The sequence below is a fragment of the Chionomys nivalis genome, chromosome 21 (assembly GCF_950005125.1).
Source record: "Chionomys nivalis chromosome 21, mChiNiv1.1, whole genome shotgun sequence".
Taxonomy (NCBI): Eukaryota; Metazoa; Chordata; class Mammalia; order Rodentia; family Cricetidae; genus Chionomys; species Chionomys nivalis.
In genome coordinates, this window is record NC_080106.1 from 31,981,086 (window position 1) to 32,006,428 (window position 25,343).

The 25,343-nt window shown below is 53.2% G+C and overlaps 1 protein-coding gene across 6 annotated transcripts in view; it reads right to left on the reverse strand.

The window, feature by feature from the left end:
• Positions 1-22,601, reverse strand: part of Slc12a3 (solute carrier family 12 member 3) — a 34,803-nt gene extending 12,202 nt beyond the window's left edge. The window contains exons 1-21 of one of the 6 annotated variants that reach the window (XM_057753636.1): positions 22,326-22,601; positions 21,350-21,493; positions 19,963-20,038; positions 18,237-18,332; positions 17,865-18,004; positions 17,437-17,547; positions 16,464-16,575; positions 16,131-16,261; positions 12,564-12,648; positions 11,784-11,938; positions 11,447-11,554; positions 11,000-11,123; positions 9,278-9,379; positions 8,252-8,407; positions 7,568-7,667; positions 6,623-6,734; positions 6,070-6,210; positions 3,948-4,054; positions 2,730-2,842; positions 1,690-1,717; positions 885-1,003 (exon numbers count right to left, since the gene is read on the reverse strand). In XM_057753636.1, coding sequence (XP_057609619.1) covers positions 885-1,003; positions 1,690-1,717; positions 2,730-2,842; positions 3,948-4,054; positions 6,070-6,210; positions 6,623-6,734; positions 7,568-7,667; positions 8,252-8,407; positions 9,278-9,379; positions 11,000-11,123; positions 11,447-11,554; positions 11,784-11,938; positions 12,564-12,648; positions 16,131-16,261; positions 16,464-16,575; positions 17,437-17,547; positions 17,865-18,004; positions 18,237-18,332; positions 19,963-20,038; positions 21,350-21,493; positions 22,326-22,601 — 2,536 coding nt within the window. Of the gene's footprint in view, positions 1-884; positions 1,004-1,645; positions 1,718-2,729; positions 2,843-3,947; positions 4,055-6,069; positions 6,211-6,622; positions 6,735-7,567; positions 7,668-8,251; positions 8,408-9,277; positions 9,380-10,999; positions 11,124-11,446; positions 11,555-11,783; positions 11,939-12,563; positions 12,649-16,130; positions 16,262-16,463; positions 16,576-17,436; positions 17,548-17,864; positions 18,005-18,236; positions 18,333-19,962; positions 20,039-21,349; positions 21,497-22,325 lie in introns of all 6 variants that reach the window. The other 5 variants (XM_057753634.1, XM_057753635.1, XM_057753633.1 and 2 more) reach the window with 5 other exon arrangements.
• Positions 22,602-25,343: the final 2,742 nt, after the last annotated feature.

The window sequence follows — 25,343 nt, forward strand, 5'->3', positions numbered from 1 at the left end:
AAGGCCCTCCACCGTGCATCAGCGTATGCTCCTCTGTGCCTCTGTTTCCTTTTTCAGAGAGAAAGACTGCATTGGGCTAGCCCACAAGAGCACTTGCTGCCAGGCACGGATTCACACAGCCCAGCTTGCGTAGGTATCAGGGAGCTACACAGTTACTCCTGGATATCCACAGGGGATTTGGCTCCAGGACATTCCTTCAGATGCCCATACCTGCAGGGGCCACACTACTTCTCCAGTAAGGTGTGGGATCTGTGTGGAGCCTACACATGGCCTTGCATTTCCCTTAGGTCATTTCCTGTCACACCTACCACAGGGCATGTACCATGGAAATTGCTCCTGGGTTTTATTGTGGAGGAAATGGTGCCAGGAAAATTAGTTTGTATATGATTGACACAGACTGTTTTTTCTTCAGTATTTTGATCTACAACAGGACGGGACTGATGTGGAACCCACAAACACAGATGGCTGATATATTCAGTTAGGGCATGGCTGTGGTCTCTTCCTGACTCTATCAAAGGTAGAATCATTAAAGTGTGGAATTTGTGTTTTAAGATCAGGACAGGGCCGGGAGGTGGTGGCGCACTCCTTTAATCCCAGCACTTGGGAGGCAGAGGCAGGCAGATCTCTGTGAGTTCGAGGCCAGCCTGGTCTACAAGAGCTATTTCCAGGACAGGCACCAAAGCTACAGAGAAACCCTGTCTCAAAACATCGGGAAAAAAAAAAAAAAAAAAGATCAGGACAGCTATGACCTATGTCCACTTTTCTGGCTTCTGGGTCCCACCAGAGACCTCAGCAAACACAGCCTAGAAGGGCAGGTCAGAAGACCCAGAGACCTGGAGGACAGAGAGTCCCAGAGGACAGGGATAAGTCTGAGAGGACCTGACCTCCATCATCAAACAGCCAGTAGATGTCGATGGTCTTCTTGCCTTGCTCCGACTGGAAGATGGTGCTTGTCTGCTCCTCCTGTACCAATGCCTCTGGGGCTGCTGAAGAAGGGGCGGGTCTGAGAAGAGTCCACAGGCTCACTGCCAGGACCTGCCTGAAAACAGCCAGCTTTCCCAATGAGGTGGGCTGGCCATTGTCACCAAGGTGGGTGTGCAGTGGCCGAGACATCCTGCAGGACTGGCCAGACATCACTAATGTCCTTTCCCATGCTTCTTAGAGTGAGCCCCTTCCAGGCTCCCAGCTCCACTCTCCTGGACCCTGAGGACGCAGGGTGACTGTTATTTAGGAGCATGCAATCTTCTCTGCAGCAACCCTGTTCAGACGGAGCCTGCCCTTTTTTGTGCTCCTCTTCTCCCCCTCACAAAGGCAGGACCCCCCTGCACCTACTGCCAGTTCCCCCCATCCCAGGTGTCCCTGAAAGAAGGGAACAGCATGCTACTCCTCTCTGTGTATGGCATTTAAACATGACTGGGCAGAGGGGACTTTGCAAGAGGTGAAACTTCAGCCCACAGCCCCGGAGCCATGACTGGGTTGGTCATCTTCAACAGGAACCCAAAACCCACAGCAACCCGACCTCAGTTTTTAGGACACCACTGTCACGAGAGACGGCCATTTACTTTTGGCCCAGTTCCCAGATGACCTGACACGAGCAACCCCAAAGTCCAAGAGTACCCCGATCTTCTGAGTGGGGGGAGCTGACCCGTGCCAGACACAGAGAGATGGCCTAGTGCCGCTGCCACTGACTCCCTGCCTTCCTCTGCTGGGTCAAACACTTTTAACCGCAAAAATGGGGACAGCTGAGAAGGCGCTTCTGCCTGGGGATGCTGGGGTCCTCACCCCATGGAGCTCCCCAAACACTAAAGAAAGTCCCTCCATCCCTCCCCAGGGTAACTGGCTGCTGCCTGCTTCCCTTTGTCCTGAATCCCGCCCTGCCTGCCCCCAGGCCTGCTGTTTTGACTTCCTCTTGCTCCTCCACAAGACAGACCACTGGCTGGTGGAGGGTGCCCCCCCTGTGAGTCACTCTTCCCTCAGCTCCACTCTCCTCAGCAACAGGCAGGCCAGTCCTCAGACAGGCCTCTGAGCAACCAGCATCCATTTCCTCAGGATACTTTTACATCCACCATGATAAGCATCTGCTTTGTCCCCAGAGGCAGCACCCTGGGTGGGGAGGGGCTTTGTGTGTCCCCTGCCTACAGTAGTCACAGCATCTTGGTTGCTGACTTTGTCACAGTGGCTGCATAAATATTTATTGTTTAGAGGCTATGGGCAGGCATGTCCTTGGCCCCTGGTGACAATGCCCTGCCTGCAAAGAACAGAGTCCTGCTGGTGTGTCTGCCAGGCCTCACCTCTCTTGGTCTTCCCCACATCTAACCATCACTGATTCAGACTCTCCACATCAGGGACAACTTCCAGATACATTCCTATTCAGAGCCCCAAGGACAGACTTGAGATCTTGAGATGGTCCAGTGCCCATGGCCTTTAAGTATTTTCCTTGTGGTGTTTCTATGTGGGCAGGCGCTTCCTCTTTGCCTTTTTCTCTCTCCGATCCTATTTACCCACGTGGTTATCTGAGCCTCACTGCACGCAGGAAGTTCTAGTTTCCCCGTCTGCGCCTAACTGGAAGCATGACCTTGACCTGGTCACTTCCCCATTCTGGGCCTCAGTTCCCTTTGGAAACCTCAGGCTCCAAAGCACCATTAAGGACTGGCTATCTACAAGTCAGTGGTCTCACTAATTCTTCCCTTTCTTCCTCGCACGGCTTAGAAGGGTCGTCAGGTTTTGACAGGGGCTGATGGGATGTAGTGAGTACTCACTGTGCATCTGCATCACCTCGGAGACGTTGAGCCCCTCACGCATCCTCAGGACACACACGCCGTAGTTGAAGTCAAAGGCATCGCTGGAAAAGAGATGTGGGGTCAAGCCGCTGGCCCTGTGACATGGCTCCCCATGTCTAGTGTTGGTCTGTGGGCCTCAGTTTCCCTGTGTGTATAGTATACAGGCAGAACTGGAGAGTCATCTGTGACACTCCTGGGGAAACCGAGTTGGGCCCTGCTTCATGTCACGCCCGTTCCTTTCCACCAGTTGATTTTGTAAACTTCTCTGCCACAGTAGTGGGGCTTGGGGACTCTAACCTCCACTTCACACAGAAAAACCTGTCCTGTGTCAGATGGTAAGCAACCAAGTAGCTAGCACTAGGACTATATGGCCGGGACTATAAGCCAATGGATAGGTGTGCCCATAGGAATGGCCTCTCTCACGTGACAATACCAAGGCCTCCCTGAGAGTCTGGCCCACCCAGCTAAGCTCCCTCATTAGACTCCTTCAGTTGCACATCTCTGGACACTGGAGCAGCAAGGAGCCTGGGGACCAGATTTTCTACCCTGTGTCATAATTGGGTCAAGGAGTTGGACTGACAGCTGAGTCACATAGTGGGTTAGCAGCACCCCGGATGTAGGTTCCAGGGCCTTAAGGCTCAGCCTTGTGTTTGTTTGGATGGTACTCTCCCTCTGTGTGGTACAGTGCTGGAAAGGCATTCCTCACACCTGCAAAGGAAAGAGCTGGCGGGGCTGCGGCTTAGAGTCAATCCTGAAACTTCGGGCACTGTCCTTGGGCCTAGTTCCTCACCTCAGCTACCAGCCCACCTGAGAGCAACTGTGAGCCTTCAAGGATGTTTGCTTAACAACCACCCTTTGCAGCTACCCTGGGAAGCTGAGCATCCCAGCAACCCTGGGCCTGAATTCTGAGGGGTACAACTGTCCAGAGCTTTCTCCAGCTTGTCCCAGTCCCCACTGCTCCCCAGAGTCCCACACCCGGTCCACCCAACTCTTCGTGTTGCCTGCTGACTTCAGTGTCTGTGAAGGCCAAGGGTAGACACTGGTTCCACCTCAGCCTTCATCAAGTGACGCGGGTGTCTATACAGCCACTACTCTGCTTCCCCAGGCCCAGGGAGCCCCAGGGGCCCGAGGCAACAGCTCCCAGACTGCACCTTCGAGCTCACTCACTGCAGGATGCCAATGTAGTCCTCTATGGTGGCTGGGTGAGCAGACTGCCAATTTTTCTTGAATCCAAGCACCAGAATGTTGGGCTTCATTCTTCCCAGCCCTGAGGCCTGTCGGGTAGGGGTGGAGAGTCAATCAGAAGATGGAATGGTATTCAAGCCTTGGGATCAGTAGGGGCTCTGTGCTGTGGCAAATGACCAGGGTGGGGCTCATGCTCATCCCAGCCACCCCTGCCGCCCATGCTTCAGGGGCTCAGGGTTTAGTCCATCCAGAAAGTGTGCCAAGTTAGAGGACTCTCAGGCTACCTGATCTATATATCCTCTCTCTCCCCTCCCTCTCTCTTTTCCTCCCTCCCCCTATCCAGTCTCTGTCTCAGTGTGTGAGGATTATAGGAGTTCACATCCTAACAGGCTCTTTCTCCCCCTCCCACCCCACCCCCCATCCCACCCAGATTCTTTAAAACATTTGGAGTGAAATCAATACAACAAATTGACCATTTTAGAGTAGGCTATGGTGGCTCATGCCTTTAACACCCAACACTAGAGAGGCAGAGACAGATAGATCTCTATGAGTTTGAGGCTCGCCTGGAGGTCTACATAGACAGTTCCAGTTAGCCAGGGCTACACGGTGAGACCCTGTCTCCAAAAGAAATTTATCATTTAAAATTATACAATTCAAAACAAATAAATGCAAATCCATATATCTATATATAGATATCAAGCTGGGCATGGTATACAAGCCTCTAGTCCCAGCTACCAGGAGGCTGAGGCAGACAAGGGTTTGCTCAGTGGTAGAGCACTTGTTTAGCACTGTACCTGGTTCCCCAAGTACCACTACCCTATCACCCCCACTCCCAACCCCCAAAAGCTAAGGCAGGAGGACCTTTGCCTTTGCGTGAGCCTGAGGAAACAGGTTCATCAGGAATGTGGGTCAGAAGTTTGTGTGCTCTGCATAGCAATTATTTGTCTCAAACTAAACAGAAACCCACAGAACCGAATAAGGAGGAGGAGGAAGAAGGAAGAGGAGGAGGAGGAAGAAGGAAGAGGAGGAGGAGGAAGAGGAAGAGGAAGAGGAAGAGGAAGAAGAAGAAGAAGAAGAAGAAGAAGAAGAAGAAGAAGAAGAAGAAGAAGAAGAAGAAGAAGAAGGGCAAGTGTGCACTTCACTATGTCATTGTCTCTATCTACTTCTAAAATCTAAAGTGTTCTCTGAACCTGTCCTCAAAAGAGACCTCACACATTTTTGTGTGTGTTTTTTTTTCATGTTGAGAGACAGTTAACACCATTGAAAAGGATGCTCAGATGCTCCACACAGAAATGTGGAGCAGTAAACCCATTGCCCGGTGGAACATTAATCTGAGAGATGGTTACACACCGCTGTGTGTGTCCACATGCACACACATGACACTTTATGGTTATACACTGGTGTGAGTCCACATACACAAACATGTCCCTTTATGGTTACACACTGCTGTGTGTGTCCACATACACAAACGTGTCCCTTTACGGTTGCACACCACTGTGTAGATCCATATATACACACATGACACTTTATGGTTACACACCACTGTGTGGGTCCACATACACAAACGTGTCCCTTTATGGTTTTCAATTATACTAAATGTAAGTTATATCTGACAAATTAAAGGGAGGAAGGGTTCAAGTCACATGGGCCTGTACTTCTAGCTACCTAGGAGGGTGAAACAGCAAGATTGCAAGCCCCAACCAGCTTGGGCTGCAGAGTGAGTTCAAGACCAGCCTGGACAGTTTAGTGAGCCTCAGTCTCAAACACTATCTTTTAAGCAAAAAGGGCTCTGGGGATAGAGTTCAATGGTAGAGCTACTACCTAATATGCATTGAGACCCTGGACCCAATCCCAGTACTGCAAAAAACTAAAACTAAACTAAATTTAACTAAAATGAAATAAAACAAAACAGAAACCAGATCTGGGTAAAGCCACAGAGTCCCCACAGGTTCCCAGGGGTCCTGGGCATTCTTGAACCAGCAGAGCTTGAGACAAGCAAGTGGGGGACTCCGGCTGCAGCCATTGAAGCTTAAACTAGACTCGAACGTCCTGCCTTGCCAGCTGCCTCTCTAAATAAGTCCTGTAGGAAGCCTGGCCAGGGCACCTGCATAAGAGCCTGGACCCCACTTCGGAGGTCCTCAGCAATGACATCGGAGTAGAAGGCTTTGATCTTCCTCTTGTTCAGCCACTTGGTGTGCCCACTGGCCATGTGCTGCAGCTCGGGCACTCTCTGCTTTCGGGGTCCCTGTGGGTGAGGGACAGGTGGTATCAGGGCCTGACTCAGGCTTTCTCCTGTCCTAGAGGCTCCCCTGAGACTCAGAAGCGCCTAGAGGTGTTCTTGGTTAGAGTAGGGGGCGGGGAAGGAAAAGAGGAAGGGAAACTAGAGGAAGTGACTCTTGGGTAAAGGTAAAGCCAGCCTCAGCTACACAGTGAACTTGAACCAGCCTGGGCTTCACAAGACTATGTCCTGAAAGAGGGGCCTGGCCAGACTTGCTGGCTCCACTTGCCCTGCCCCTCCTGTCCCTTGGCAGACATTAATCCAGGTCCAGTCCCCTGTCCCCTGTCTCCCCCATCCCCGTCTCACTCCCAACTCTAAACCAGGGTACCAATGTCCCTCCCAACCCTCACCACCCCTCACCCCCACCCCAAACACTCACAATGAGCACATGGCCACAGATCATCAGACTTAGGTTCTGGGTAAATGTGCTCACAAAGTCCACCAGCGCCGGGCGGAAGTTGGGGGGTCCCGTGAGCACCAGGCACTGGGGGCTAGGAAAAGAGGGGACATGGCATGAGGCATCAGGAGAGAGCCCTTAGGGCTTTCATGCTAAAGGTAGGTGCCCCTGCACTCCTGAATCCTGATGGCCCAGGGTGAGACTGTGTGCACCGGGAACACATTTTTCCCAGCTGTGACTCAAGGGGTCTTTCAGGTGTTTTTGACGTCATGAGACTAAGTCTCCTTGTCCTTCTTGCTCAGGCCATCAGACTCGGCAACCATCAGACTTCCTTTGCCCTGCTAAGCCCAGCGTGGCAAAAGCAGAGTAGAGATGAGTCACAAGGAAGCCATTGTTGACAAACTCACTGTACCTTGGCCAGAAGCCTGAACCTTTGTGTTGAGAGGCAACACAGGCCTGCCATTAAGCAGCCCTGCCAATCACAGCCAGACTCGATGGTTCATTTACCAGCTGGGCAAACAGGGATAGTTAACATCTCCAAACCTCGTTTGTCCTTGCCTGTGTCTAAGGTCTCCAAGGTTTGTCATGAGTGTCTGGGTCACAGGAGGTACGGCATGAATAAATAGGATTATAGTACGGTCAAGTGGGAGGAAGATGAACAACCCCCGTCGCCATTGGATAACCAGGCTGATCACTGCTGGCATCCCAGGATTGTGTCATGGGAATTGCACCAAGTGACCCTGACGGCAGAGCGGCTTCCACTGTGGAAACAGAGACACGAGGACCTCTTCCTTTCTTTGTCCCTATCAGGTAGTGCCAAGCCTAGCTGTCCAGTGGTCATCTCGGGGCTCCTACCATCCTGGATCTACCAGAGCAGAGGAACACAGCTAGCTCCCGCCTCCCAGGAGGCCCAGAAGCCTTGCTCACCGGTAGTTTTTGATGTGGTCTTCCACCTCATTGAGGCCCATGTTGTAGCTCAGGGCGAGGTTGTAGGAGTGAGCCTGCACCGAGGAGCCCCAGTTCACCTCTGAGGGCAGAAAGGAGACAGCAAGACTCAAAACTGCAGGAAGCAACCAGCCAGATGGGGGACAAGGGAATGTCTACCTTTCTTAGGCCCAGAGCATGTTAGGAGCAAGGCCACAGACAGATGGACAGCTGGCAGCTCTATCTATTACATGCAGGTCTAGAGTCAAGTGCCTCATGTGGTCCCCTGGTTCAAGGTTGTAGCAAAGTCTTAAACTCCCACTCAAAAATGGTCCTCCAAGAGGACCCAAAAGGCCAGGCTCAGATGTAGAGTTCCAGGGTTATCTCCCTCAGACCGAAGTCAGCTACATGCAGGTAGACCATCTTTCTCAGTGCCCACCCTCACACAGCCCCCCTTGGCCACCCTGGCCTGGATGGACATACTAGCAGGTAAGCCCCTCTAGGAATCTGACAGGGGTCTGGCCTCTAGTGGGCATGTTCCTTTGAGCCCCTGGCTCAGGAAGGCTCAGGTGGAGGCCAGCCCAAGTCCCATTTAAGGGCAAGGCTCCAGCTGGGATGAGGGACCGGCCTGGCTGCACGGCTGCCCAGGTAGGGAGCTGAGCCCCCCGGGGAACCACGGCCACACACCTGGCTTCTTGTAGATCACATAGAGCAGGAGAAAGAGGACGACGCCGATGGCAATGAGAGCCGCCCACCAGGTAAGCAGGAACATGATGACCACTGAGATCACTGCCCCGAACAGCGCTGCCCACTTGCTGTAGTATTGGAAGGAGGGTCTCCATCCTGGGCAGGGGTAAGGTCAGTGCATCTGCCGTGCTCAGGGCCTTCTCCTTCCCAGAGCTGCAGCCACGCCCATGCTGCCGTCCTGGCCTGTACCCACTAGCCGGGAATTCCTAGAGCCCCCACCAGTCTTGACTCCAGGGGTGGGCTGGGGAGGCTCCAGAGTGAACCACAGTCTGGCCTGCAGGGCATTTGTTTCACCATGGTGGCAAGCTATACCAGGAAGGGAACAACTGGCCCTGGCCAAACATAGCCCCAACATCAGCAACAGTACCAGCTCCCAAAGGTTCTGTGGAGCCCAGGGAATTAAGAAGATGGAGGGAGGCTTGAGTCTGGCTGACTTTGTGCCAGGTTAGGGCTACCGCTAGTGAGCATTATACCATGGCACATGTCTGAGTGTGCCGGGCACATTGCGGTCTGTATGGGAAGTGTTGGATTAACAGGCCCGTTGAAGATCTGGGAGTCACTAGCCAAACTCTTCCTCTATGCTCTTTACTGCCATTTGCTAGACGGCTTTAGTAACAGCCCAGAAATCTGTGAAATTTAATGGCTACAGTCTGAACAGCGCCCCCTAGAGGTGAGCCGTGAACAAATGCCTGCACCTTCTGGGACTGGGAAATTCATCCCTTTCTGGGGAATCAGGCTTCTGACTTGGAAGAAACTGGCGAAGAGTGGAACTAAAAAAATTTCCGTGGCCTGTAAAGGATGCACTGTGTTTGGCAAAGGATGGCTGGCTTTGTTGGGGGTACAGACATTTCCTTCATGTAGTTTTAAATTAAGGTTGCTTTGGTCAGCTCACCTGCATCCCCTACCCTCCCGTCCCCCCCCCCGCCCCTCTGCACCTCTTTCTGTGGTGGGGGAGAGTCTGCTTACCTGGTGAGTTGGTGATGGAGGCGTGGAAGCAGCTGAAGTTGATGAGGGCATAGGAGCAGAGGAAGAAGTTGGATATGATGGGGGCAATGGTGTTGAGCTCAGCTTCAAAAACCCAGGGAGAGAGGGGCAGCATGTTGGGCTCCACCACAGGAGCTGACTGGCACCTAAGCCCGTAGGGTAGCCCCTGGCACAGCCAGGCCTTGCTACTCAGTCAGCTCAACTTTCTCATCTGGGCAGCGAGTCCTTTCCCCATGAAGTTTAAAGGGTCAGCGTCTTAGGGAACCGAGGGAACTGGCAAGATCACTCAGCTGGTAAAGATCCTTGCCGCCAAGCTGGCCTGAGTTAGAGCTTTGGAACCCATGGGGTGGAAGGAGGGAACCCCTGTAAGTCGTCTACTGACCCTCACATATGCCCCCTCCCAAGATAGCAGATGTAATAAAAAATCTTTAGAAGAAGGAAGAAGGCAGTGGGGACAGACTCTGCCAGGCTACTGACCAAGGGCAGTGACTATGATACTTTTGGACCACAAATTAATATAAGGAATACATTTGTCAAGGTGAGCCAGGACCCCTGAGAGTGGTCTCAGCCTTCCTAATGCTGCAACCCTTTAAGACAGTTCCTCATGCTGTGGGGACTGCCAGCAGAACATTCTTTCATCGCTACTTCGTAACTCTGATTTTGCTACAGCCAGTGGCTACTTTGTAACTCTGATTTTGCTACAGCCAGTTGACTAGACTTCTCTGTCCCCTGGGAGAGAAACCTCTTCATACATGCGGGATCTAGTGTCTAGAATCTTCCCTTGGGTGGCAGCAACCAGACTATTAGGGCAAATCTTATGGGTGGGTGCCTGATGGAGCCAGCCTGAGCAGCAGGGATCTGGCTGTAGTAGGAAGGTGTCTTTGAGTGGGGCCTCCACAGCCTCTATGCCCCCACTTCTGCATAGGGAGTGGGGCAGCGGATGGCATGTCGTGGTGTCGTCACTTTTCCCCCTTCAACGAATTGTTTCCTTGGCTGAGTTAGCCAGGCTATGTTGGGTATGTGTATCTGTGGGAGTTGTGCTGCCACACACAGGCTGGCTTTCTGCGCATCTGTGGCTCACGAGCTATGCACTCTTGCCCCCTACTCTACAGATGAGCAAACTGTGACTCAGAGAAATGACTTATCCACAGCCACACAGCAGGTACGGGGCAAAGCCAGCGGACGCCAGTCAACCTAACTGTTATCTGGGCACTTTCTCCTGGGGTGAGTCCTGAGGCTGGGTGAGAGGCTGGCTGGCTTTGTCTAATTTATGCATCTGCAAAGGTTTGGTTGAACTAGCCAGTTATATCCGCTTGGCTCATCTCCACAGCTATCCTGGGGGTGGGATGATGTCCCAGCTGTCAGGACACTGGAATGCAGAGGCAAGAAAGGCAGAGAAGGTCCCCTCTAACTGTATAATGGCCCACTACCTGGAGTAGCTTCATGGCCACCCTCTCTGGAGGTGGGAAAGGATCACAAGGCTTTTCCAAAGGCCCTCCAGGCAGGCCTTTCACCCACTCAAGAGTTACTCAGTGGAGCTGGGATGTGCCTTGGTGGTAAAGCAAGCGTTCAGTATGTGCATGGCCCTAGTTAGTTCCATTCCCACCACCAATCAAGTGCTATTCACAGAGTGCCCAGTGACACCAAGGTTAATAGGAGCGAATCCTAGAACCTTCACAGAAGCCTGGGGAAGGAGCCTCTTACCAATGATTATGAAGGCCACCGCGATGATGTACGCCAGCAGGTAGCCACGCACAGGCTCCTTGTTCTTGCCATAGCCTTTGCCAAAGAAGCCAATCAGTGGGTACAGCTGGTCTTGGCAAAGGCACTGTGGACAGTATATCACACTCAAGCCCTGGCTGGGACCTGTCCCGTTCCCCTTCCCTGGGCCACCTGCGCTCCTGACGTGGTGTGGCCCACTCTCTGACCTCTGCAGGTTTCTATTGGTGGGAACCGGGAAAAACCCAGCCGTCTCCTCACCTGGAGACAGGGCTGTTTCCTTTAAGAGTTTGCTAGCCTGTCCCTTTCCCTCTACCCAGATCTATATCACATGACACCCTGAGGCTTCACAGCAGCCTAGGAATCTGTCTACTCGGTGTTCGCCAGTCGTCCTAACCCGCTACTCCCAGGGGCCTCTTTCTGTAGCCTTACCTGGAAGACTTTGGCAGCAGAGACAAGACATGCCAAGGCAGAGGACAGGGTGGCCCCAAAGATACCGGCTGTGATCAGGGGTGCGAAGGCGGACACCATGCTCATGGTCTGTGGGAATGGTAGGAGGCTGACCTAGAAACCCTACTGTGTACCCCTTCCCCGCAGCAGGCTGTGGTCCTGACATCGAACACCCAGCAGGGACCCGAGACCTACTCATAGGCAGGAGGTAGGGACGAGAGCCCTACCTGGGCAGGAAGCCCTTCCCCAAGACTGGGCAATAACTTCCCGCAGTCTCCTCTAGCCTCGAGTGTCCTTCAGCCAGGCCCACCACTTGTACCTGGTAGTAGTTAATGAGGCCATAGCGGCAGCTGTGCCGCTGGGCGCAGTCGGTGAAGTTCCAGCCGTAGCCGCAGGCCAGCCCTTCGCAGGTGCCTGGGCCTGGAGTCACTGTGTCATTCAGGTCCCCAGAGGCATCTCTCACCACACAGGAGCCTGAGAGGAAAAAGGTGTGGGTTGAGGGGTGTGTGTGTGTGTGTGTGTGCTTGTGTGTGCATGTGTGTCTTTTCTTCCCTTCTGTCCTTTGCTTTACCCTCCTCTTTCATCCCCCAAGGCCAGCCACCTCTGCCAAGGAGGAGACACTGTGAACAGGCCAGCTCCTACTTTATCCCGTGACAGTATTAATGGCAGCGGCAAGCATGGATGTCTTTTGTTGTACCTGACAATCTGAGCAAGGCAGTTCTCTTGTTGTTGTTGCCCCCTCTAAACCCAGGTAGGGACGTGCCCAATGTCCTTAAAGCAGAGACCTGGCTCTTGAGCCCCTGGTGCCTATAGAAAAGACCAAGTCCCCTGGCCACCTGTGCAGCTTGCCTCAGAGGTGAGTGCTGGAAGCAAGAGCACCTCACGACTCAAGGAGGTTGTTTCCCTGGTCTGGCTTCCCTCACCATGAAGGCGCTCTGTCACTGTAGAGGGGACAGAAGCCCCAGGACCAGGGCTCAAGGGCCTCGCTGCCTAGCTCCCTCTGTTAGAAGCCAGCCCCACACAGCAGCCCCCTTCAGCCTTACTACAGAGCAGGTCCTCTTTTCTCTTTCCCACCATCCGTGCTCTGCTGGCTACTCACCAATGGTAGCCGAGATGGCAAGGTAGGAGATGGTGGTCCAGAAAATGGCCATGAGTGTTCCCTTGGGGATGGCTACAGCCGGGTCCTGTGGGAAGGCATGGTATTGTCAGTCATCCTGGGGCATTCCTTTGGGCCTCGGTGCCTTGGCAGAAGCCAGGGTGGGCAACAGAACCTAAGCTTGGGCCCTTAGAACCTGTCGAGTCCTGGAAGAAGAGGGCCCATGACTGAGGACCAACAAGACAGCCATCACCCCGTGGCCCCAGGGTTGAAACGGATAAAGACGTGAAACCTCATCGGCTCAATATCCAACCCGCAGGGGACCCTTGGCAAGGTTCACTGTGGGTCCGGGAGGAGCAGGGAGACCTGTGCCTGGTTCTCCACCTCAGGCTCATCTGTGAGCAGCGGCAGGAGTCAGCTACAGCTGGAAATTGATGAATCATTCAGCCAGCCCTGGACCGTGTTCACCTCACTGAGTCATGGGAAATCACCACTAGCTGATTAATGTGTCTGGCTCTCCAGCAATAAGGAGACAGAAGACATGCTCCAAACATTCTCCTGCTCCAAGAAAGAGACTTTTCCCAGTAATAATGACACTTCTTACCCCCCACCCCTACACCATCCACCCCCACACAGGTCATAGCCTCCTCCTAGGCACTTTCTCCAACTGAACGTCTTTTGAGACGGCCTATGCAATCCCACCCAGCTAGTGAGGAAGCACGGGGAGCAGGGTGTGAGGAGGGCACAACCTCTGGAGCCCGCCCTCACTGCTGACCCACACTCCCACAGCCTGACTCCAGGAGCTGGAACCTGAGCGGTGGCACAGGCTACTTTTCTACAGTAGTCTGTGGAGAGGCAATAACTGCTCCCCCCCCCGGGAGACACAGACCCCACCCACGGGGAAGGTCACGTCTGCCACGAACTAATTGTCTGCAAACCTCCCCAATAGATAGGTCGCTATGTGGGGTGGGTGGGGAGGCAGGCGAGCTGGCGAGAACGAGAGCAGAGGCCCAGAGTGGAAGGAAGCTGCAGTGTGCAGAGATTTGAATTGGTTGGGGTCTCTGTCAGGGGATCCTATGATCCTTACTAGTAGAAGGTACCCTCCGCTGGAGACCCCACCAGACCCCGGCTTGCCTGTACATGTGTCCTTATCTGTCCTTTCTTCATTCCCTCCCTGCCCCTAGTCATGGTATCAGGAGCCAAGCAGAGCTGGTCCTGGTACAAGCTGGGTTAGAGTGAGCCGCAAGTGATGACTGGTGTCGTATTAGAAGAGGAAGGGACAGAGATGTCACCCATCACTAGACTGACGCAGACTAAAATGGCAAGCTCTGGTTCAGGGTGGCCTTGTCAGGATCCCACAGCTAGGACCAAGCTAGGAAGGACTCATCCTCAGACCTTTAGAGGGTATAGTCATGTCGTCAGTACCTTCACTGAGGTTTCCAGTCTTCTGTGCTGGGAGAGGGCCCTGGTTTGTGGGACTTCGTAGCCATAGGAGGAGCACCTAGCCCTCAGCCTCCACTTGCCATCCCTGTCTTGGTCAGACATCCGGAGGCTGGCTCACAAGTCAGGCCCACCCCTTCCTAGCTGTGGGCTCTGGGAGAGACCCTTCAACACCTTGGAGACTCAGTTTCCCCATCTATGTAGCAAGGGCTCATAAACGGAAAGCATAGATGGGGAGCATGTCCTGCAAACCACATGCCTGGCCAGCGCAGCCATGTGGTACAGGCACGAGCACACAAGCTCAGATCTCCACACAGAGCTTGGTACAGCAGCGCTCATCTGTGATCCTAGGACTCCCAAGGCCAGATAGGAGGTAGGGCCAGGAGAATCTCCAGCTCCTGAGCCAGCTAGCCTTGTGTGTGCAAGGGTGGGCAGCTAGCCCTGCGTGTGCAAGGGTGGGCAGCTAGCCCCACGTGTGCAAGGGTGGGCAATGAATAAACCCTGTCTCCAGCAGGTTGGAGAGAAAGAGCAACACTCAAGGGCATGCTCTGAATACATTACATGCACCTTGTATGTGCACGTTTAAGCTTACACATGTGAGTGCATGCACACACACACATGCACACACTTCATATACATATAAGATACGTGAAGGTTCATAAAATGGGGTCACCGGTACAGCTCAGTGGTAGAAGTGCTTGTACAGACCTAATGATATGAGTTGGAGTCCCAGACCTCATGATGGAGAAGGAGAACAAATCCTCGCAAGTTATCCCCTGACCTCTGCATGTGTGCTGTGGCATGTACACACTTGCACTCATGTGTGCACACCTCCCACATACGAACATACACACAGTGATAATTTTAAGCATAAATAGCTGTTTAATCAATAGCTCTCAAGTCTACAAGCTTCTATTGCAAGGCTCCTCGCAGTTGTGAGGCGATGGCCAGCCCCTGACCTCTCTATGCTTGGCGTGCTGAGACGATGGCCAGCTCCCCACGTGAGCAGTCCCTGTTCTAAGCCAGCTCTCTGCATCTACCCCTGATCTACTAGTCTAACAGCTGGGGAAACTGAGGCTTACAAAGACTCCCCGGAGTCTCATGGGGGAGCTCTGCTGCTGAGTTCAAACCCACAGGAAGGGCAGAGCCGTGTTCAAAGGTCAACTTAAGGCCTAAGGACAGAGGACAGAACAAAGGTGCCACCCCATCCTGATCTGAGAGACATGCTGGCTCTGATACTGAATAAATGGGGACGCAGGTTTGGTGACAGTGACAGTTAATGGGGCTTTAGAGGATTCAGGCTGTCTAAACACAGACCAGGCCTAAGGATGACCTGCGGGTAGGCACCCCTGAGGAGGGTAGGTACTTCCAAGGGTAGGCACCCCAGGCATCTTGCAGCCGCTCTCGTGAGGACAGTGGGATAAGCAAGCATTCTGGTCCCCTGGCCTCACTGGGAGATCCAGGCCTAGCCAGCTGGGCAGGCTGCTTTCTCTGTTGTCTTCAAGAACAACTGTGCTTACTTGCTCTTGGTTTTGGTTTGGTTTTTGGTCAGACTGGCTCTGAATTCATTGTGTAGGCAAGAATAATCTTCAATTTTCCTGATCCTCCTGCCTCAGCTTTAGGAAGGCTGGGATTCTGGGCCTGAGTCACCATGCCTCACTTGCCCAGTTCTTAATTCTGTGAGAAGCATGACTTGGGGAATACCTCCAAGGAGAAGGAGACCAAGGTCAGAGTCAGCTCTGAGTTGCAAAAGCCCTCCCATTGTCTCAATGCACAGCTCTTTGCTCTGCCGCTTTAAGTTCACTTTGCCGTCATTCAGTCAACAAACACACTGAATGCCTAGCTTGTGTCTGACTCTAAGCAGGAAATGGAGACAGACACTGGCTGACACCTTACACTGGGAACACACCGTGCAGGATGGAAGACCTGGGAAAGCTGTTGCAGGAGAGATTTGCAAGGGGCACAGAACTTTGCAGAGTAACAAGAACAGGACATACTAGGTCTCTTAGTTAAAGGCCTGTCATGAGTAAATTAGTCTTCAGGGCAGAGCTGGGGTCCTGGGAATGATGGCAGGGTTCAGGGATGCATGTCCTCTGTGGTACCGGACAGTAAGGATGGGGCTCCGCTCACCTTTAGGTCCCCGGAGATATTGGCTCCTGCCAGAATGCCCGTGGCCGAAGGGAAGAAGATGGAGAACATCCCAAAGAAGCTGCCATCAATGCCTCTCCAGTCAGGCACTAAGTTCTGAACAAAAATGTCCCCTGGAAAACCAATGCCCAAGTCAGAGCCACCCAGAGGGTTTGGTCACCTAGCTGGGCCCCGTCGAACCAGCAATCGGCTCCCCAAAGACTCTGGCCCTGGGAGAAGAAGATCCCAGCCCCTTGCGTCCATTTAATGAGTCAGATGCACAGACCAACTGTCCCCATCCACAGAACCACTGTCAGGGCTCCTGACCTCACATACCGTGGTAGCTGTAGAAGCCTTTGGAGGCCTTGTCTTCAGATGCTGGGATCAGTGTCCCCACCAGATAGTTGGCAAAGGAGACCATGATGACAAGAAAGAATAGCACCTGGGCCTGGAGAAAAGGACACTGAAGGTCAGATGCTCCGGCCTTCAGGGGCCTGCCACGGCCCCTCATTCTAATCACAAAACTATTTCTTCATCTCAGTCAGACAGTGAAGCGTCAGGGACATGGCAGTGAGCAGGATAGTCTGAGATTAGAAACAGGCTATGGTGGGATCAGGCTAGGGGGCCTGGAGCAGCATCTCCCAGCTGCAGACACTCAGAAGGGTGAGTTAACCACAGAACAACCTGAGCCAGGAGGCCAGTAAGCAACACGGAGAAGAGAAACATCAGGCTCACACCCCTCCCAGACTGAAGGCTCCCTTCTGGTCCATCCTGCTGGCTGTAACCCAGCAATTCTTCTCATGTATGAAACTGCTGACGTTTGGCTGGATACATGGACACAGGAGTTAGCAGGATCGAAGAGCACATTTTCCTGCCTCCCTTGCAGCTACGTACAGCTACAAGGCCAGGTTCTGGCCAATGGGTGTGAGCAGGAGTGATATGTTCAACTTCTGGCTTGAGCCTAAAAGTATGGGGCAGGGAGTTCCTTCCTTTTCCTTTTGCCCTTCCCCTTCCCTCTGCCTGGATCACAGACAGGATGGTGGTAGCCAGCGTGGACCAGACAACTAAGGGCCACACTCAGGGATGGAGAGGTCACAGGATGGAAGGAATCTGCATGCCTCTCCCCACCGCTGTGGAAACCAGCAGGCTGGCCCTACGCCACACTCTTTGGATGGTTACAGGAGACAGAACGAGGTCTGTCTCGGGGTCTATTTGTCCTAGCAGCAACACTGCAGTCCTAGCTGATACACTAAGAAGGGGCAAAGCCAGACCCAGACCCATCCTCTCATGCCCATCACATCCTCCTCACCTTGGACTCCCACTCCATTCCAGCCAGCGAGATGGCCAGCAGCACGGTGACAGTGACCACGCCGATGATACGGATGTCGTTGATGGGGTCTACAATGGGTGTGCCATACTCCTGGGGGGAGCAGGCGAGTGTCTGTCCTGTCTTCACCGGTACTCCTCCAGACCCCCCCCCCCCGCCCGACTTTACTTAGAGCATACCATTAGATGATGTTCCCTACCCCAAGGGCTACTGCATGGGCCTGGACAACATGAATCCTAAAAGGGGTCTTATGGGCATGGTCTGTAGTTAATGAGAATTTTATTGTCACCCAAAGTGATCAGACATAACTTTGGTCAATGGTAGGTAGGATTAGGCAGGAGAAGGAAGACCTGGTCCACTGTGAGAAGCAGTATGGGGAAGCTCCCTCTGCCCCAGGCCTGGCCCCTCACCTGAAGCAGATCCCGGACGGTCTCCGCAAAGCCCACAGTGTGCATGGCCGTACCCACAGCATTGGCAAAGGCGAAGATGAGGCCAATGGAGCCCCCCAGCTCTGGGCCCAGACTCCGGGAGATAAGGAAGTAGGTGCCACCTAGCAGGGTCAGAGCAGGGAGCCAGAGAAAGAACAGTGTGCTGCAAGGGGCAGGCAGGACCAAGGGCCACAGGGCAGGCAACTGAGACCATCTTGAGAAGGAGAAAGCTCCCACAAGGTCCCATCTGGAGCCATGTGGGCATTATGGGGTACACCCGGGGTGAGGTGGCAGCTCAGAGATCCAGAGCAAAAGCAGAGAGTCCAAGTGAAGATTACTCCAGAGAGAACGCACCTGACTTGACCTTGCCATTCGTGGAGATGGCCGAGATGGAAAGGCCTGTGATGGATGTCACCATGACCGACAGCAGGATGATGAGCCAGGTGAGCACTGTGTGGGGGAGAATGCGAACACCCCAAAACTCAATGAACACATTTCTCAGGTGAGACTCCCTGGAGAAACCCGAGTCAGCCCCCCAGGTTCCCATGTGACCCGAGTCCCTTTCCTTCTGAGCCTGAGAAAACAATGGGTCTCAGCCAAAGGCTGAGGTGCAGCCTTGTCACCCCAGCATTTGGAGGTGGAGAGTTCAAAACCAGCCTGGGCAATACAGAGAAAGACCCTGTGTCAAAACAGAAACAAGGAGCTGCGCCTGGCAATACATCTTTAATCCCAGTACTCAGGAGGCAGAAGCAGGCAGTTCTCTAGGAAATCTAAGTCAGCCTGGTCTATAGAGAGAGTTCTAGAACAACCAAGTTTACATAGAAAGACCCTGCTTCAAACAACAACCCCCTTACAAAAACCCCCAAATCAAAAACAGTAGTAACACCTGGGTGTGGTGGCGCACACCTTTAATCCCAGCTCTCAGGAGGCAGAGGCAGGCGGATCTCTGTGAATTTGAGGCCAGCCTGGTCTACTGAGCAAGTTCTAGGACAGCTAGGGGTACACAGAGAAACCTTGTCTCAGAAAACAACAAACAAACAAACAAAATAGTAATAAGGACTGGGATGTAGCTAGGTTGGGAGTCCTGGGTTCAAGTCCTAGCGCCACGTAACCCAGGTCTGATGGCACACACTTTTAATCCTAGCACTTGGGATGTGGCAGCTAGAAATCTAAGGTTCTCCTTAGTTATGTTCTGAGTTTGAGACCTGGGATATACATGACTTCTGTCTCAAAATGAAAACCAAGAGCTACGGCAGCTGGGAGGTGGTAGCTAAGCACTCAGTAAGCACAAACCCTCCACAACCCAGACAAAAATCCTAGGTATGGTGGCATGCATCTGTGAGCGCAGTATTGGGAGGGATCCTGGGCTTGCCGACCAGCCTACCTAATGAGTGGGATCCGCACCAACGAAAGACCCGTCCCAAAGGAGGGGGGTGGTTCCTGAGGTGGACGCCTGAGGTTATTCTCTGGCATCTGCACATTCAAATACAAACATGTGTGTGTGTGCGCGTGCACATGCGTGCGCGTGCCTGCGCACTTCCCCAGATGAAGTTAAAGCGGGTCTATCTACCTCCTGAGCTAAGTGGGAAGTTCATGCACCAATGTGTGAATAATGTCCAGGCATGGAAGGGAAGGTATCCACCTTTGTCAACAAAAATCAAAGCAAAATAGTTGCCAGCATCTTTAGGTAGCAAAGGCCGTTCTCCTGAGCCTTGTACACTCAATGGCTCTATAAGGCAGGTACAATTATCCGACCCACTTTTCTCAGGAGAGTGTTAGGAACCTCCACAAGGCTACCTAGCTTGTACCAGCATCTGAACCCGGGTCTTCTAGAATCCCAGTTCCGAGCACAAATACTCTGAGACAGGCGTTGGCTCAGTGGGATCGAGAGACACACCAAGGAGCCCTGAAACTGGTGACTCTACAGTCAATGGTCTCTCCAGCCCCACCCTCCCCTGTGGCTGCTGCCATCTGAGAGTGTGCTGGGAAGGAGAAGGCCTAGCCCGCTGTCTCTACAACCCCAGGGGCCTTGCCCAGGAACTCAAGTGCTTTTCTTTCTCCTCCAGGACGCGGCACTCACCAATGCCCGCCTGCGCCGTGATCCAGGGGAGCCGCAGGTAGAGGATCACACCCCAGATGTTGAGCATGCATCGGATCTGGGAGGGAGGTGGGGTGACAAGTTTCCTGAGATGCCTAAGGTCAAAACCTCAAGGGCTTGTTCCCAGGCCCCGGGGACACCTGATACATCTGTTGCTTTCCATACCATAGGATGAGGCTGCCTGGCTTGGGAGCCGGAGGGGAGGACCAGTTTACATCCCACCTCCTCCCCCCTGCCATGGAGGCCTTGAATGGGCTTCAGCCTTCCCATCATTCACCCTGTTCCAAGCCCAAGACCCTATGTCTGCCAGGTCCTAGCCATTGCCTTGGGCAGCTATCGGGCCAGGGCATGGTATACTGGAAGTGTTGGCAACGACCCACATGGAGTAGAAGTCAAAGCCCAGATTGTTCCCATATAGAAGACATAGCCCCAGGCCATCACTGGGGCTGAAATTCTGAGTTGGAGGGCCTGCTGCGGACTTTGGCTCTGCCAAGTACTAGGGCCAGGTAGGGGCATGTTTCCTTCACACATGAGGTTTCTGGGGTTCTTGTCTGATGAGATGAAAACCAGGACGTGCCTGGTTCAACCCTGGCTGTGAACCCCCACGGGTGAACGAAAGCTCTGGTTCTGAGGGAGAAACGATCACAGTGGGTTTGCGGATTTAGGATCAGAAGTTTGCCTCCTGCCTCCCAGGGCAGGGTTGAAGCTCTCTCCGACGGTTCATCCCATCCCCTTCATAGAACGCTGTAGAGTCTTTCAAAGTCAAGGTCACCTGATTCTTTACCGTCTGCAAACACGCCTCCGTTAGGATGCACCCTGGGTTGTGTCCCGGGCATGGTCGTGAGTTGTGGAGGGGAGTGTAGATGTGTGTGTTCGTGCTGCCCTCTGGTGGCCCCATGGGGGAATTTCTTCTAATAACTCCCTAGCAGGCGTTGATCCAAGAATTTTCACAGCTATAAACTAATTTAATGCTCAATTTTACAGGTGAGGAAACTGAGACAGGGAGTGGCTAAGAAGCCTTTCTAAGGCTACGAGATTAGTGAGTATCTAAGCAGAGATCTTCCTAGGGTTGGATCTTGGCCAAGAGCACACAAGAAGTTTGGGAAGCCTTCACCAAGCACAACTGTGAGGTCACTGTGTTTCTTCTCTCAGTCCCTAGTCCTGGCAGTGTCCTCCTAAACAGACTGTGGGTGCTTCCTCTTCTCACTTTTGCTCCTGGAATGCCGTCACCACCATCACCATGGGGAAACAGAGGCCCAAACTGAGCCCACCTAACCTGCCCACCAGGATCTGAGAGTCAAAGCTGGGGCTGAATGGGGCTCTACCCCCACCCTTTCTTGGCATCAAGTTCCAGTCCACACCCACTCACCATCACCCCCTTGACCCAGCCGAAGCGCACAGGCTCCCCAGAGCTTTTCTCATTGTTGGTGCCGGCTTCATCCTCCACAAGTCCATCAGTCAGCTCCCGGCCTGGCCGTCCATCAAAGGCCAGAGCATGCAGGTGGCTGCCCTCCTGCTAGGGAAGACCAGCAGAAGTCAGGAAATGGGAGTTGGGGGCTGGGTGTCTGTGTTCAGCCCTGCCCCACTTTGCCACACAGGAAGTCCCTGGACAGCGTCCTAGACACAATGTTGCTTGAAGCTAGGAAAGACACCAAAGAGGGCTAGCTGAGCCTTCAGAGGGCTCCTCCCCCTCTAGGGCCAAGGGCTGGGAACTGACAAGTTCTCAGTCTGAGAAGGGAGACAGATTATTTGACCCTTGGGAGGTGAAGCGGTTTGACTCAGGTCACACCCTGGGTCTCTGGTACAGATGGACTTGAACCCAGGCCGCTACCCCAGCATGACAGGTCTGGTTTGTACCCCTGGGGCTGCAGCCCACACTGGGGCCTTCTGCCCTTTCTTCCCGGCGCCTCATCTCAGCATCCCTGCTTCAATGGGGGGTCTTGTTCGGCCCCTCCAGAGGGCTGTTCTGAGGCAGAGAGTTAAGCGAGTCACTGTCAATGAGGAAGTGAGGTCACAGGGTTTTGGGTTGAGCAGCTTCCCAGAGAGCAGAGCCAGCAGGCTGACATCTGAGCGGGCCTACCATGCTCCCCTCTCACCGTCTCTCCCAGGGGCGTGCAACTGCATTTGCATGAGCAGTCACGCTATCTTTGGGTCACCAGTGCCTGGGCCATGAGGATTACGTGTGCTCTGAGCTTCATGACACTGCCGTCCCCTAGTTCATTTGAATATCTTGATCCTGGAGGAAGATTCCTAGCCATCTTCCCAACACAGATGACAGAACGTGTTGGGTAATCAGAACAGAGTCACACAGCTGGGAAGCGGCCAGTCTCCCAACTGGTACTTACCTTGAGGAACGAATGCAGGTCAGCCAGGGTGGGCCGCACCTTCCGGGGCTCGCCCGGCAGAGCACTGTTAGCGTAGTGTTCATAGGCAGGCACCACGTCGATAGTGTTGTAACCGAAGGTGCGCATGTACAAGGTGCTGCCGTGTGTCAGGTGGCTGGGGTGGCTGCTGTCACCGGCGGCCGGTGGGGGCTCGTCGCCCCCCAGCAGGGTGCTGATGGTGAAGCGCCCGCTACACAGAGCATCTCCTGGCATCTCTGTGGCAGGTAGCTCCGCCATGACGACTCTGGGTATCAAGGGTGGGCAAGGACACCAAGGGTGGCTTTATAGGCTGGGCAGAAGGCGGGAGCTTGTCCCAGACTGCCCATGGCTGGTGAGCAGGGTCTCTGCCAGGGGTGGGAGGCGGAGCAGAGCCAACTGCTGTCCTGCCCCCATTTATTTGATCATTGACACGGGGGAGGGGTACTTAGGAGTAGGAGGGCTGGGCTAGCTGCGTTCAGAGGCAGCTCTTCTGAGTCTAGGGTAATAGAGGGTCTGCAGCTAGGCCCCAGGAAGCAGCAGTCAGGAGAAAGGACCCGGAGAAGGCCTGCTACAAGTGCCCGCATTACAGCCCTCTCACGGGGCCACAGCGTATCTCTTCCTTTTTATTTACTAGTTTGAGTGAATGTCATTTCACTCAAATTTAATAATGCATATTAAAAGGAAGTCTATCTTCTGATCTCTGTCTCTCAGTGTCTTTCCTGATACATCTCAATATATACAAGCCATTATGATTATGGCTTACAGGAGTGTATGAGTGGCCTCAGACCAGACCTGCAGTCACTTCTTGGCTGACAAACCCTGAGGGCTTGGTGCTAGCCACCAGCCTCCAGGGCAGACAGTGTCACGCCTGAGCTACACATCCACAGGCTTGGCCTGTGAGTTGTGGTTCACAGAGCCCAACTGAGCCTTCCCTCCCTGGAGCCACGGAGCACTCCCATGGAGCAGGCGGCTGGTCACTGAAGGGACACTGGGTTTTGAAACATGAATTAGTGGACACTTGATGTGTTCTACAGAAACAATGGCCATGCGGCTGCGAGGGCTCTCAGAGTTGGTTCCTACGCTGACGGCCCCACCTATGTTGTCTTTTCCCCCAAGAGGCTGGGTGTTTAAGGACCGACGGATATGAGGCATAAAAGCCTGGCATCCTGCCCTGCCTCAGGGTTTCCCTGGATCATCTGAGGCTTAGGGTCTACACCACAGCCTGCTTCCCTCTGCCCTCCCAGACAGGCCCTGAACGCTCACTTCGCAGTCTGTTTCTGTGGTAAGGCAACCCAGCCCCTTTCAAGAACCCAAGAAGACCGTGCATGTTTACTGCCGCTTTATTCACAATAGCAAAGAATTGAAATAAATACATGAATAACACAAATTATATATATATACATATATATGCACAAATTGTGGGTGTGCACGTGTGCGCACGCATGCTACTCAGCTCTAAAGAAAAAGATGAAGTTAAAAGTTTTCCAGGAAAAGGGATGGTCTTAGAATGAATATTAGGTGAGATCCACAAGCTCAGAAAGAAACAACTCATTTCCCACGTGGCATCTAGACAAAAATAAATGTCCGTGTATAGACAGAAGTGTTTGTGGGTACAGTATAGCAGGAAGAAAGAACAAGAAAAGCTACATATTGATGAGGAAGGACTGAATGCAAGTAATGACACGAGATATGATATGGGGGGAAGCTAATGTTTTTCTCCTTCTAACCCTGCCACAGAGGTTTTTGGTTTGGGTGGAGAATAAGTGCAAAAAATATACTCGATACTAAAGGTGTAAATGCAATATGAAGTTTCCCAGCTTCCGTTTCTAACTGTGTAGTTCATTACGCTGTATCAACTTCTGGTATGGTTAATTTTGGTGTGTCATGTTTTTTTTTTATTTATTTGCAAGAATTTATTTTGGTTTTGGGGGACAGGGTTTCACTGGGTAGCCCTGGAACTCACTCTGTAGACCAGGCTGGCCCTGAACTCAGAGATCTGCCTGCCTCTGCCTCCCAAGTGCTGGGATTAGAGGTTTGCACCTCCACCATTTGGTTGCAAGATTTTTTTTTATAATAAAGTTTATAAAATAAAACATTAAAACTAAGATTGGAGACCTCTTGTCACCGTCCAACAGGCCTTTGCCAGTGCCACCCCCACTGTGTGTGGTGGTGGGAGCCAGGGACTTGGAGAAGCCATGCGTCTGCTCATAGCAGGGCAGGGTTCGCTGAAAGTGACACCTAGAAACAGCCCAGCCCATCTATGAGGTGAGCTGACCGCTATAGGAGTGGCCCCTGGAGAAGGGACAAGGTGTGGACAGCTGGGGAGGGCTCCTTGGAGGAGGCCTTTTAACTGCCTTGTTCCTCCTGAAGGCCTGGGATGAGCTGAAGGCCAGAAGGCTGCTGTCTACTCACACACTGGGGCTCCGCTTAGGCCCAGCTCGGGCTCCAGTATCTTCCAGAGGAAACTGGAGGGAGGGAGGAAGGGAGGCATTCCCACTCCCTCCCACGGGGCCCTGCCTCTCAGAGCCTACCCATGGCCCCTAGAGGACCTGCCCAAGGCATCCAGATCCTGGGACCTCCAAGAGGAAGTGAGCACTAGCTGGTGGATGCTTTCAGGAGGCCCCGCTGGCCCCTGCCAGAGGGACCAGAGGGACCAGGACAGGCATGTCCAGCTGGAGGGCCAGTAGAGACTGCTGAGGCCAGTTAGAGCCCAAACTATCACAGAGTCACCCAATGAGCTTGGAAAGGTTTTCAGACCTCAGTCCTCTTATTTGTGGACGGGCATGTCTTGGAATGGAAGTCACAAAGCGACCTTGCCCTATTGTTCAGAGACAACCTCAGGCAACTGGAGTAGTGGACAGGTGCCCAATAAATGCCTGTTGGTTGTACAGTCCATGAACGAAGGTGACTAGAACCAAGGAGGGCTAACCCAGGAGGGCAAATCCTGACTGGAAGGATTACCCTTGAGAGGGGCATACAAGGGCGCTTTGGGAGTTCCCA